This window comes from Oncorhynchus nerka, linkage group LG28, assembly GCF_034236695.1.
Source record: "Oncorhynchus nerka isolate Pitt River linkage group LG28, Oner_Uvic_2.0, whole genome shotgun sequence".
In the NCBI taxonomy this organism is placed as follows: domain Eukaryota; kingdom Metazoa; phylum Chordata; class Actinopteri; order Salmoniformes; family Salmonidae; genus Oncorhynchus; species Oncorhynchus nerka.
This window is the reverse complement of record NC_088423.1, coordinates 42,560,477-42,575,070: the sequence shown is the minus strand read 5'-3', so window position 1 is coordinate 42,575,070 and position 14,594 is coordinate 42,560,477. Positions and strand designations below refer to the sequence as shown.

Below are 14,594 nucleotides of genomic sequence, written 5' to 3'. Positions count from 1 at the left end.
TCAGCATGACAATTCCCCTGTGTACAAAGCGAGGTCCATATAGAAATGGTTTGTCAAGATTGATGTGGAATAACCTGACTGGCCTGCACAGAGCCCTGACCTCAACCCCATCAAACACCTTTGGGATAAATTGGAACACCGTCTGCAAGCCAGGTCTAATCACCCGACATCAGTGCCCGACCTCACTAATGCTCTTGTGGCTGAATGGAAGCAAATCCCCGCAGCAATGTTCCAACATCTAGTGGAAAGCCTTCCCAGAAGAGTGGAATCTATTTTAGCAACAAAGGGAGGACCAACTCCTTAATGCCCATGAACTGTTCTGCCTTGTTATTATTCGACCATGCTGGTCATTTATGAACATTTGAACATCTTGGCCATGTTCTGTTATAATCTCCACCCGGCACAGCCAGAAGAGGACTGGCCACCCCACATAGCCTGGTTCCTCTCTAGGTTTCTTCCTAGGTTTTGGCCTTTCTAGGGAGTTTTTCCTAGCCACCGTGCTTCTACACCTGCATTGCTTGCTGTTTGGGGTTTTAGGCTGGGTTTCTGTACAGCACTTTGAGATATCAGCTGATGTACGAAGGGCTATATAAATCCATTTGATTTGATTTGATTTGATTGTGGAATGAGATGTTCAAAAAGCATGTGTCCACATACTTTTGGCAATGTAGTGTGTACTAAAAGAGAACATTTTCCATAACCTGTTGGCAGGTAGGACTGGGGTCTGAACAGATAATTCAGCGCTTCCAATCTTTTCAACAGCCTGTCATGTAAGAGATGTCTTCTTCAGGCTACTGTAAATGTGAGTTGTCTGCATAGACATATATGCCTGCAGTGTGCCTACCAGTGTGTTTGGGTGGTGTTTTTGCGGGGACAATTGTTGAATACTGTCTTCTGCACAGTGCACACTGCTTTACATTTCAGCAGCAGTGTTTTCCCTTTAATACATCAAATGACTGCCTCTTGAAAGTCGCAAGGAATTTGTAGGTCTAGAAATCCTCGCTCTGAAGACTTTGACACTTCCGTGCGAGCACATTAACATTCTTGACACTAAATGACGTTAGCGTTTTTCTTTCATTTTGGCTGCCTGTGTGGAGGTCTCTATCTGGGTGTTTTTTAAGTGGTTTTAAGTCGGTGTCTTGCTGCATTCGTGTCTGCAGTCTTTGTGGATATTAACATTTCTAAATACACAGGAATAACAACACATGCACTGTAATAATAACTAAGGACTTTGAGAGTAGAAACAGACAGGATCCAGCACTTCAACCTCAATATTGATTGGTACCTGCTGGGGTAAAGAAACCACAGTCCCTGAGGAAAAGCAAAGAACATAGTCTGCGCCACCTTGTGGAGTCAGATCAGAATGAACACTTAACGTCTATGGACTCCAAAGAGACAACTCGATCGCCAATATCGAATAGCTACAGAATCTGGTTGAGGAAAGATTTATAAGATACTAGCGGCGTCCGAGTCTGTGCATGCAGTGAAATCCCTTGACGAGAAGGTTGTTGTTTCTCCCAAATGGAGAATGTATGGATCTGGAGGTTTTCCTGAGTAAGACAATGAAGAGTAAGTTGCATAGAGAAGAAGAAATGGATCGATTAAAGTCTCTCACCAACAACCCCACAGCCTGACTGTTGCGTAAAGAAACAACACTAGACTCTACAACTACTTCAAGGCAAAGAAGCCTTCAGAAAGTATTCACACCCCTCGACCTTTTACACATTTAGTTGGGTTAAGGCCTGGAATTAAAATGGGTTAAATTGATATTTTGTGTCACTGGCCAACAGACAATATCTCGTAATGTCAAAGTGGAATTATGCTTTTAGACATTTTTTTTTTACAAATTAATTAAAAATGAAAAGCTGAAACGTCTTGAGTCAATAAGTATTCGATCCCTTTCTTATGTCGATCCTAAATAAGTTCAGGAGTAGAAATGTGCTTAACAAGTCACATAATAAGTTGCATGGACTTATTCTGTGTGCAATAATAGTGTTTAACATGGTTGTTTAATTACTACCTTATTACCGTACCCCACACATACAAGTGAATTTCAATCACAGATTCAACCATAAAGACCAGGGAAGCTTCGAAAAGAAGGGCACCTATTGGTAGATAGGTTTAAAAAAAGACATTAAATGTCCCTTGGTGGGTGGTGAAGTTATTAATTACACTTTGGATGGTATATCAATATACCCAGTCACTACAAAGATACAGGCGTCCTTCCTAACTCAGTTGCCTTAGAGGAAACTGCTCAGGGATTTCACCATGAGGCCAAAAGCCACTTTAAAACAGTTACGGAGTTTAATGACTGTGATATGAGAAAACCCAAGGATGGATCAACAACATTGTAGTTACTCCACAATACAAACCTAAAAGACAGAGTCAAAAGAAGGAAGCCTGTCCAGAATAAAAAATATTCCAAACCATGCATCCTGTTTAGACACTAAAGTAAAACTGCAAAAAATGTGGGAAAGAAAGGAACTTTATCTTCTGAATACAAAGTGTTTTGTTTGGGGCAAATCCAACACAACACATCATGGTGGCTGCATCATGTTATCGGTATGCTTGTCATCGGCAAGGACAAAAAATTGAGCTAAGCACAGGCAAAATCCTAGAGGAAAACCTGGTTTAGTCTGCTTGCCAACAGACACTGGGAGACAAATTCACCTTTCAGCAGGACAATAACCTAAAACACAAGGCCAAATATACACTGGAGTTGTTTACCCAGACAACGTTGAATGTTCCTTTTTGGCCTAGTTACAGCTGAATTAAATCATCTTGGAAATCTATGGCAAGACTTGAGAATGTCTAGCAATGATCAACAACCAATTTAACAACCAACTTGCAAAGTTCTTAGAGACTTACCAAGAAAGACTCACGGCTGTAATCTTTGCCAAAGGTGATTCACACCCTTGACTCAGGGGTGTAAATACTTATGTAAATGAGATATTTCATTTTCAATACATTTGCAAACATTTCACTGTGTTTTCATTATGGGTTATTGTACTGTACATGTGTGTAAATGGGTGAGCGAAACAAATACATGTAATCCATTTTGAATTCTGTCTGTAACACGACAAAATGTGGAATAAGTCAAGGGGTATTACTACGTCCTGTAGGCACTGTCCCTTAATTGGCAACTATCCGTTTAACAGAGAGGTTCTTTAGGAATTAATGAGAGGTGTTGAAAGGTGTAGAGAACTATGTTCCGTCAATAAAAGGTTAACAGCAATATGCTGTTCAAGTTTCAGCTGGTACTGAAATACTTAACGGTGACAAAATGACAGTGTAACCTTTTGACACTCTCTGACGTGCTCACTGGCCCTCAATGCTCATATTCCCCAGAAACTGAGCAGGAAACTAGGCGTATGTCGCAAGTCACAACTTCACAGGAGAGCCGTTTGAATGTCAAAAAAAGTATTTTCATCTCAATGCGTTTTTTGGCAGAAATCTCGAACATGTGAACTTTCATATGCCGTAATAAACAAACTTTTATGCCATCTGTAAATATGAATACAATTGTTAAATTAGTAGCCTAGTTGGTTAAGCCACAGAAAAAGAGAGCAACCTTTCCCCTAGCCATGATTGGCTGAGATAATGAGTGGGCTGGACATGCCGAGAGATGAGTTTCAACACCGGTTGAATATGGCCGAAATTACATTGTTGCCAGGAGCACAGTTACGCCCTGGATAACATGAAAACAGCCCTGCTAGGGCGAGTAAAATGGTCAGAGTTTGTGTGGCGGCTAAAGCTTAAGATGTTTCTTACGGCATTGCACACGGTCAGTGTGAACCAGAGTGACTTGACAAAACAACAATGGGCCAAGCTAATTGTACATACAAAACGGAAAGGACACAGGACATCTTATTTAATGAAAGGGTTGCAGTCTGCCGTGAAGCTTTCATCCATGCATATGGGTAAGAGTCTAGCTACTGTTTCAGATATTATACAGTCAGAAGTTTACATACACCTTAGCCAAATACATTTAAACTCATTTTTTCACAACTCCTGACATTTAATCCTAGTAAAAATTCCCTGTTTTAGGTCTTTTAGGATTACCACTTTATTTTAAGAATGTGAAATGTCAGAATAATAGTAGAGAGAAATATCTATTTCAGCTATTTCATCACATTCCCAGTGGGTCAGAAGTTTACATACACTCAATTAGTATTGGGTAGCATTGCCTTTAAATTGTGTAACTTGGGTCAAACATTTTGGATAGCCTTCCACAAGCTTCCCACAATAAGTTGGGTGAATTTTGGCCCATTCCTCCTGACAGAGCTGGTGTAACTGAGTCAGGTTTGTAGGCCTCCTTGCTCGCACACGCTTTTTCAGAACTGCCCACAAATTTTCTATATGATTGGGGTCAGGGCTTTGTGATGGCCACTCCAATACCTTGACTTTGTTGTCCTTAAGCCATTTTGCCACAACTTTGGAAGCCATCCCCCGTGCTTCACAGTTGGGATGGTGTTCTTCAGCCTGCAAGCCTCCCCTTTTTTCCTCCAAACATAACAATGGTCATTATGGCCAAACAGTTCTATTTTTGTTTCATCAGACCAGAGGACATTTCTCCAAAATGTACGATCTTTGTCCCCATGTGCAGTTGCAAACCGTAGTTTCGCTTTTTTATGGCGGTTTTGGAGCGGTGGCTTCTTCCTTGCTGAGCGGCCTTTCAGGTTATGTCGATATAGGACTCGTTTGACTGTGGATATACAGTGGGGCAAAAAAGTATTTAGTCAAGTCACCAATTATGCAAGTTCTCCCACTTAAAAAGATGAGAGAGGCCTGTAATTTTCATCATAGGTACACTTCAACTATGACAGAAAAAAATGAGGGAAAAAATCCAGAAAATTACATTGTAGGTCGGAATTGAGTCGGAATTGGCCCAATACTGTATAGCCTACTGTATTTTTACAGCTATTCTACATTGCATATATTTTCATGGAGTGTGTATGGTGTTGTGGGGAGTGTGTAGAGGTGGTAAGCATGGGGTTTGAGGTAGTGCTAGTTTGGCGTCGTGCAGGGGTCCAGAGAGGAGCGGGGCCCGGCTGTGGGATGGACCCTAATGATGCTCAGAGGCATGTGAGGTAAGTAGGTGCCTGCACATGCACTCCACATCTCCTGTGCCTCAGTCTTACCTAATTCTCAAGGTCTGCAGCACTGCTGGATTGTATCCTTCCCCTCTAATCAGGGACTAATTCAGACCTGGAACACCAGGTGATTGGAATTTCTGGTCAATCAGTAACACTGATCAATCAATCAACGACCAGGAAGAAAATAAAACCAGAGGTAGTGCGGAACTCAAGGCATGGATTTGACTACCCCTGTCCTGTGGGTTACTACAGAGAGGCTGGGATTGGATAACCATTTCAGTGTGTCCCCAAAGTATGTATTGTTCACAAGAGAAGTCTCCACCCATTTTCGTTTCTACTGGGTTGTTGCTGCTAAAGATTGTTTTGCGGGCAACCAAGACAGAGAAAACTCAAGTTGGAAAAAAGACTTAAAGGAGAAAAAAAACATGAGGGTCCAATAAATACTCGAAGACCTGAGAAATAAAGAATAAAAAATATTGATATTTACAACGGCACAAATGTCCCCTATTCCTGTTGCTAGGCCAAGCCTGCTGCCATGGGATACATTGCCATGGTGGTGGTAATAAGTATGTGTGGTGGGGTGGGGGGGGGTCCTCAGAGAGAAAGAGTCACTTGTGTGTCCATTTTCAAACAGATCCTGAAAAGCCTGCTTTAAATGTTCTCTCTCCTATACAGAACAAATGTCCCATTTCTTTTCCGCTGCAGTTTTACTTTTATGGCCCATTTTTTTCTGCTGTTTGGAGGGTTTTAAGGGAAAGACCTTGGCTATGGTTTGGGGTTTGAGTTTTTGGCTTGGCACTGACCTACAGCTTCCTTCTAGGCAACCCTAGAGCTGTGAGCCAAGGTGAGGGGACCTACTCTGTGGGGAGACAGTAGGCTAGTCCATAGGCAGGTAGGTTTGGGCTGGTTTCTAGGGAGAGCATTGATGGGGAATGCAGATGTGTGTGTGTGTGTGTGTGTGTGTGTGTGTGTGTGTGCGCGCGCACGGGTGCGTGCATCTGTTAATGTGTGTGCGTGTACAGTACGTGAGAGTGTGTGTGTGTGTGTTTTAGCTCATGTACTGTAGGTACATGTTCTGCGGAAGGGAAATGGTTCTGGTGGTGAGAATGTTGGGGGATGTTGGATGGAGTTGAGAGAGCCAATGGAATTCCAACAAGACAAACTGCCACAGACCCTCTAGCACCTCAACCGAGAGAGAAAGAGAGAGAGAGTGAAAAGACAGAGCAGAATTAAACAAACAGATCTTTCTGAACAGATTAAAAAAAGGGCACTGGAGCTGGACAAATAAAGCTTCCATTTAGATCCAAAGAAAAGATAGCAACTTTGAGAGGACAAATGGGAAAAAACAGGGCATCACAATAAAAAAAAGGAACCAATAAAAATAGGACAAATAAAGCTTCCATTTAGATCCCAAAGAGAAAGAAAGCACCACAAGAGCTTTGAGAGGGACAAATGGGAAACATAGAGGGAGGGCTTCCTAACAATAAAACAAAATGACATAGCTGTAAAGCAATATGGATCTATTAACTTCAGGATCGGTGGGTCTGGAATATGGCTGGGCTGGAATAATACATTATGGCCTTTCTCTTGCATTTCAAAGATGGTACAAAAAAAATACAAAAAACGGTTGGTTTTTTTCTTTGTATTTTCTTTTACCTGATCTAATGTGTTATATTCTCTTACATTCCTTCACATTTCCACAAACTTCAGTGTTTCCTGTCAAATGGTATCAAGAATATGCATATCCTTGCTTCAATGCCTGAGCTACAGGCATTTAGATTTGGGTATGTCATTTTAGGCGAAAATTGAAAAAAAGGGGCAGATCCCTATTAATATTCGACACATTTTGCCAGCTAAAATAAAATGGTTTGAAAACCTCCTGGAACTTAAATTTTTAATGTGTGTGTGCATGTGATGTAACCTTAGTTAAGGTGGGTCACAATTGGGTACTTAGTTGATTTCATGATATCTACGACCGTTGGATATCCATTCCACCCTTATTTTATATATATATATATTATTGATATTTGTAAATTGACCAATAATATCGTGCCAGAGCCGGCCATGATTACAAACACCTGCATGTACTACCCCTACTGTATTGATTTATTTTGCTCCTCTGCATCCCATTATTTCGATCTCTACCTTGCACATTATTCCACTGCAAATCTACCATCCCAGTGTTTTACTTGCTATATTGTATTTACTTCGCCACATTGGCCTTTTTTTTTGCCTTTATCTCCCTTATCTCACCTCATTTGCTCACATTGTATATAGACTTATTTTTCTACTGTATTATTGACTGTATGTTTGTTTTACTCCATGTGTAACTCTGTGTCGTTGTATGTGTCAACTGCTTTACTTTATCTTGGCCAGGTCACAGTTGTAAATGAGAACTTGTTCTCAACTTGTCTACCTGGTTAAATAAAGGTGAAATAAAAATAAAATGTGTCCAATGGAAACCTATATTTAAGCAATAAGGGGCGAGGAGGTGTGGTATATGGCCAATATACCATGGCTAAGGGCTGTTCTTATGTGCGATGCAACGCAGAGTGCCTGGATATATCCCTTAGCCATGGGATATTGCAGTGGTTGAAAAAATACCCAATTGTCATACTTGAGTAAAAGTAAAGATACCTTAATAGAAAATGACTCAAGAAAAAGTGAAAGTCACCCAGTAAAATATTACTTGAGTAAAAAGCTAAAAGTATTTAAATATATTAAATATATTAAATATACTTATCAAAAGTAAAAGTATAAAGAATTTCAAATTCCTTATATTAAGCAAAGCAGAGGCACCATTGAATGTTTTGTTTACATTCACGGATAGCCCGGGGCACACTCCAACACTCAGACATAATTTACAAATGAAGCATGTGTTTAGTGAGTCCACCAGATCAGATGCAGTAGGGATGACCAGGGATGTTCTCTTGGTAAGTGCGTGAATTGGGCCATTTTCCTGTCCTGCTAAGCCTTCAAAATGGAATGAGTAATTTTGGGTGTAAGGGAAATTGCATGGAGTAAAAAGTACATTACTTTCCTTAGGAATGTAGTGAAGTAAAAGTAAAAGTAGTCAAATATATAAATATTTAAAGTAAAGTACAGATACCCAAAACAATGACTACTGGTATATTGGCCATATACCACAAACCCCCGAGGTGCCTTATTGCTATTATACACTTGTTACCAACGTAATTAGAGCAGTAAAAAGAAATGCTTTGTCATACCTGTGATATATGGTCTGATATACCACGGCTGTCAGCCAATCAGCATTCAGGGCTCGAACCACCCAGTTTATAAATACTTGTGACCTGCGTGGTTTGACATGAAACCCTGATAAAGACAGCTGTGGAAACATTGGTGAATAAATGATTGCATCGGTGCTACTACGGTGTGCAGCTTTTTATTTTTCATGTTAAGGTGGGTTGTGTTGCTTTAAACCTGGGTATTGTTTGGCCTTTGTCGATCACGGCACTTCACTGCATGCACTGACTCCTTGTTGAAACCAACTATAGTTGAACAGGGAGATCTCTCAAATCCCTTAGGATCAGAGGAGAGGTTCGCTGCACCACTGGAATTGTGGAAAAGATCATGCTTAGCTAAGCCAGTTTTTTAGAAAGCCTGTCCATAACGCAGGCTCTTTGTTCCTCTTTAGTTGCACAGAAAAATTGACTTTTAACTCCATTCTCAAATGTGAAATGAACTGTCCATCAGCTGCCAGCTACAACTCACTGGTCCTGTTAGAGGGGCCCACGGTAGGAACTAGTGGACAAAAAAGCATTCTTGCCTTTCTGTGCTAGCTGTCTTCACACAGTCACACAAATCCACACACACACAAATCCACAAACACACTCACACATATACACACAAATCATAACTTTACTATGGGTGTAGACTATATACGCTATAAAATCTGGACAGCTGAGATGGACAGTGACGTAATATTTACCTATAATAACCTTATATCATTCCCCCTAGCAAGTGATAATATTATTTCAACTGTCTGTCGTTTTATATACATTACAGACACTGAGTTGTGAGATGTCTTAAGATGTCTTGCGGAAGGGGAGACCAAAACGCTTTTCTTTCCATTCCAACATACTTCTCAGGGAGAGAGAGAGAGAGACAGAGAGAGACAGAGAGGCAGAGAGAGGCAGAGACAGAGACAGAGAGAGACAGAGGCAGAGAGAGAGAGAGAGAGAGAGAGAGAGACAGAGACAGAGAGAGAGAGAGAGAGACAGAGAGAGAGACACAGAGAGAGACACAGAGAGAGAGAGAGAGAGAGAGAGAGAGGGAGTGTTTGTTGGAGAGAGAGAGAGAGAGGCAGAGAGAGAGATAGAGAGAGAGACAGAGAGAGAGAGGGAGTGTTTGTTGGAGAGAGAGAGAGAGAGAGAGAGAGCAGAGAGAGAGAGAGGCAGAGAGAGAGAGAGAGAGAGAGAGAGAGAGAGAGAGAGAGAGAGAGACAGAGAGAGACAGAGAGAGACAGAGAGAGACAGAGAGAGACAGAGAGAGAGACAAAGAGAGAGACAAAGAGAGAGACAGAGAGAGTGTTCAAAAGAGTAGAGAAAAAGAAAAGAGGCACAGAACTTCTATACAGCCCACTTACCTTCACTCCACCATCCGATTTTTTGTTTAGTAAACTTTTGCATGCTGAAACAGAAGAGGGAGAGGGACAGACGTTAAGGACATGACTAAACTAACGTAGCAGGCGTTAAGGACATGACTAAACTAACGTAGCAGGCGTTAAGGACATGACTAAACTAACGTAGCAGGCGTTAAGGACATGACTAAACTAACGTAGCAGGCGTTAAGGACATGACTAAACTAACGTAGCAGGCGTTAAGGACATGACTAAACTAACGTAGCAGGCGTTAAGGAAACGCCTGAGCGGGGTCCCCACATCCGGTTTCCAGGGGAAGAGGAAGCTAGGTTGAAGATACTGTATCCCTGAAAACCGGATGTTTCCGGTTTCTACCGACCCGCATCAATCAACCTGGAACCATAATACTGTAGGAAACATAGGTCAGAAAAATAGAAGACAGTGATGTCACAAGTCTCTGTGGTCACCGAGGTGAAGAACTGCTCAGGAGTCATCTGATGCTCGAAACTTGAACAGTAAATACTGTAGGGACTAGGGTATGTACAGTGAGAACAGGGTGATACAACACAGTACCGTTTCCTTTTAGGCATGCCCCACAGACATATTATCACATACATTGTCTCCACGCCGCACACACTGCACATACATTACAGCACAGAGCATACGCTCACATAGAAAAAGAAAAACGACAGAGAGAGAGCCACATAAACAGAAAGAGACGCACAGAGACGGACAGAAACCCTCACACACATATACAGTGGGGCAAAAAATTATTTAGTCAGCCAGCAATTGCGCAAGTTCTCCCACTTAAAAAGATGAGAGAGGCCTGTAATTTTCATCATAGGTACACTTCAACTATGACAGACAAAATTTGAAAAAAAATCCAGAAAATCACATTGTAGGATTTTTAATGAATTTAATGGCAAATTATGGTGGAAAATAAGTATTTGGTCACCTACAAACAAGCAAGATTTCTGGTTCTCACAGACCTGTAACTTCTTACAGGCCTCTCATCTTTTTAAGTGGGAGAACTTGCACAATTGGTGGCTGACTAATTACTTTTTTGCCCCACTGTATGATAACCATCAATCAGGTTTCAAAAATCCTCAAAATCCCTTAGCTTCCATTGACACAAGTAGGAAGGAGGGCAAGGAAAAGAACACAAGATAAAAAAAATCAATATTCAGTATCTTGATCTTCATATAAAGTGACAACGACGACTGCAGGCAAACATTGGTCTCAGGCTCGTTCGCAGGTGCTTCATGCGATAAGGTGCTTCGTGGGTCATATCATAAGCTCAGCATGCATTATCCACAGCAAACTAACAGCTCCCAGAGTGCAGCTCAGTTAAAGAGTGCATCATAGGGATAAAAGGGAGACACCCTGCCTGCCGCCTGGTATAGATTTGATCCAAGCATCTAAAGACTGTATTGCGGGTGTAAGCCGTAAGCAGTATATCCTCTTTCAACAGCTGCAATTAAAAGAAGTGAATACCATCTATCATCGTTGTGGGAGAGTTGTAAGATCATGATCAGGGGGTCAGAAACAAGTCACCAAACAAACAGCAACAGAAAGGGCAGGGTCGGGGTCCAAGTGTTAGACCAGCCAACTCAAGCAGCCAGTGACAGAAGTGTACTTCCTTTCACCCATAGGAAGGTACAGACAGGAAGAAATCAAACGGAGCAAGCAAGACGCCAGAGATAAAGCAAGAGAGAGAAATCAGAACCACTCCGGTGCATCTGGTAACCCATGCAGGCTGACAGAGGCACAGATACATGCTGGCTTGCTGTTTGTACCAGGCCATGCAGAGGAATGCTGTGGAGTATGGGCAGAGATAGACTGGGCGATCAGCTGGGCATTGACTAGGATCTGTGGATCTTAACTGGACTTATTTGCGAGGCAAATGTAACCGGGTAACCGATTGTTTGTTTTTAGTCCTTATTAATTAGGGCCAAGACTGCCCAAATGTTTGTTGACAAAGCTTTATTTGGTGGAAAGAAAGAGAGACATGCTCACACTCGGCAGTATGTAGACTGGCACGCATATTGTGCATGCACATACACACATTGTCCTGTTGTGACTGAGAGTGCATTAACTAGGTTATGTTACAGGTCTGAAGTCAGTCTGAATAAACGGAGAGAAAGTAAGACCAGTGTCAGCGGCAACGACATGGATAAGGTAAAGCCAAATAGATAATGCACCTGACTAATGGAATTATTATGGAAAGGAGATTGTTGTGTGCTATCACACAGCAGCGCTACGGCAGAAGGAGTTAGAGGCATAGCCTCAGGCCAGCCTGAATATAGCAGGCTAACTGCATTTCCTTTCCGACATCTTCCCTGATTTGGTGAGAGTGTGTGTGTCTGTGTGTGGGTGTGTGTATGTGTGTGCGCATGTGTGCGTGAGTGAGTGTGTGGGCAGGTGTGCGTGGGTGTGTGTGTGTGTGGGTGGGTGTGTGTGGGTGTGACCATAAAAGGTATGGCTATCACCTTCAGTTCTAATGTCAGTGGAACATCACACAGTTCTAATGTGATCTGTCCATGGCTCATGAATACAAAACCATAATGCATTTTGAGTGTCACACTGTCAGTTACCAGGTACCTGCCTGCAAAACACCATAGCAAGGCTGTGACAGGTCTTAAAATCATATGCATGGGCCCATAGAACAAGGTGTCTGTAAAGCACGGGTTAGGGTCCTGCGTTCTAAGCCTTAGGTAGGGCCAGCCTTGGTCCATAGTCATGGATCACTCAGAGGGTGTAGTGCAGGCGTGGAGAGGGAAGGAGAGGGTTTGGGGGGCAGCGGGTGTTGTGTGTGTGTGAAAGGCCACTCCTGAGCAGTACAGTACGTGCCAGTGTGCGAGCTGGTGGGGCAACCAATGGTCAGTGGCTGGCACCCCGGGCCACATGCTAACCAGACCAGGGGGCAGTGTTGGCAGTGCCAGGTTGCTGCGGCTCCCCTGCTCTGACTGACGTACCTTCTGAAGCCAGAGCAGCTGTGCTGGTGGTGGCTGCGGGGCTGGTGTGCTGTCGGCCCACTATTGGACAGAGAGGCATTCAGTTGGGAGGGATCAACCAGAGGATAGGCGGAGCCTCTATAGAGCACAGTGTCACTTCCTTCTTTAAGTGCCTGGTCCCAGCTTCACTCAACTCACCCACCATTTTCATGTCATGGGGGGGGTTGGAGTCCATGGATACATCCATCCTTGGGTTCCAAACTGTACATCCTACCAGATACTGATACTTACCCCAGTGTGCACACTCAATGTTAGCAAAAGCACAAAAACACCTTCAACGGCCCATTATCGATCACAACCGGTTATTCAAAACTTAGCCACACAAAACACTGAGATCGACAAGTGACAGCTACGCGGTGTTATGAAGCAACATCGTACACACAACACTACCTTCTTACGAGCAGAGCTCTATGACTGATGTCTGTCCTCCACGATAGTGCTTTACAGAAAGGCCTTCGGACGTGGCTGAGACAAGCTCTTCGCGTGCTGCGAGGGAACCTGGGCCGCAGGACACAACTTAGTATCCCAGTATTCCTGGGCCGCAGGACACAACTTAGTATCCCAGTATTCCTGGGCCGCAGGACACAACTTAGTATCCCAGTATTCCTGGGCCGCAGGACACAACTTAGTATCCCAGTATTCCTGGGCCGCAGGACACAACTTAGTATCCCAGTATTCCTGGGCCGCAGGACACAACTTAGTATCCCAGTATTCCTGGGCCGCAGGACACAACTTAGTATCCCAGTATTCCTGGGCCGCAGGACACAACTTAGTATCCCAGTATTCCTGGGCCGCAGGACACAACTTAGTATCCCCGGATTCCTGGGCCGCAGGACACAACTTAGTATCCCAGCATTCCTGGGCCGCAGGACACAACTTAGTATCCCAGCATTCCTGGGCCGCAGGACACAACTTAGTATCCCAGTATTCCTGGGCCGCAGGACACAACTTAGTATCCCAGCATTCCTGGGACGCAGGACACAACTTAGTATCCCAGTATTCCTGGGCCGCAGGACACAACTTAGTATCCCAGTATTCCTGGGCCGCAGGACACAACTTAGTATCCCAGTATTCCTGGGCCGCAGGACACAACTTAAGATCCCAGGATTCCTGGGCCGCAGGACACAACTTAGTATGCCAGTATTCCTGGGCCGCAGGACACAACTTAGTATCCCAATATTCCTGGGCCGCAGGACACAACTTACTATCCCAGTATTCCTGGGCCGCAGGACACAACTTAGTATCCCAGTATTCCTGGGACGCAGGTGGCTTGTGGATTCATACAAGGACAAACAACCTACTCTAAAAGTCTGCAGTTTACAACGCTCCTTATTACGAGTGACATTATCGTATTTATAACGTCTGTATGACAACGGGACACCTCAACGCATCTACTCAGGACATATTTCGTTTCAGAGACATTATACTAAGTCTTCAAGTTTCCTCTCTAAGGGCAATTCAATCGGTGGTAAGGGCACCAAACCCGCTCAACACTTCTGAACAAACAGAATGTATCATTGTCCATCGTGGAATCATTTTGACTTACTCGAACTTAGAACGACGCTAATACCATTCTAAATGCGAACCCCCAGGTGCCCCCCCCCCCCTCACCTGAGAAGTTTCTGGTCACCAGCATGGTGGTGAGGATGGCTCCCTGGGGAAGACACAGAATACAAGGTTAGTGCAAAGGACAAGGGGTGTATACCATCTCTCTAACACAACAGATGGGATATATACACGTGTGCAGTTGTGTGCGCTCGTGCGTGTCTGCACACACCTTGAGTTTTCTCCTGGCGTTGAACTTGCGCAGGCACTCCACGGTCTCTTGACGATGCATCATGGAAGCCACAGTGGAGCGTTGCTGGATCGGGGCGGGGGAAGAGG

At 43.5% G+C, this 14,594-nt stretch overlaps 1 protein-coding gene across 8 annotated transcripts in view; it reads right to left on the bottom strand.

The window, feature by feature from the left end:
- LOC115113238 (calcium/calmodulin-dependent protein kinase type II subunit gamma-like) overlaps positions 1-14,594 on the bottom strand; it is a 135,613-nt gene that overhangs the window by 25,872 nt on the left and 95,147 nt on the right. For 5 of the 8 annotated variants that reach the window (XM_029640666.2, XM_029640653.2, XM_029640659.2 and 2 more), the window contains exons 11-14: positions 14,488-14,571; positions 14,322-14,364; positions 12,672-12,731; positions 9,703-9,746 (exon numbers count right to left, since the gene is read on the bottom strand). In XM_029640666.2, coding sequence (XP_029496526.1) covers positions 9,703-9,746; positions 12,672-12,731; positions 14,322-14,364; positions 14,488-14,571 — 231 coding nt within the window. The remainder of the gene's footprint in view (positions 1-9,702; positions 9,747-12,671; positions 12,732-14,321; positions 14,365-14,487; positions 14,572-14,594) is intronic. The other 3 variants (XM_065012805.1, XM_029640657.2, XM_029640663.2) reach the window with 1 other exon arrangement.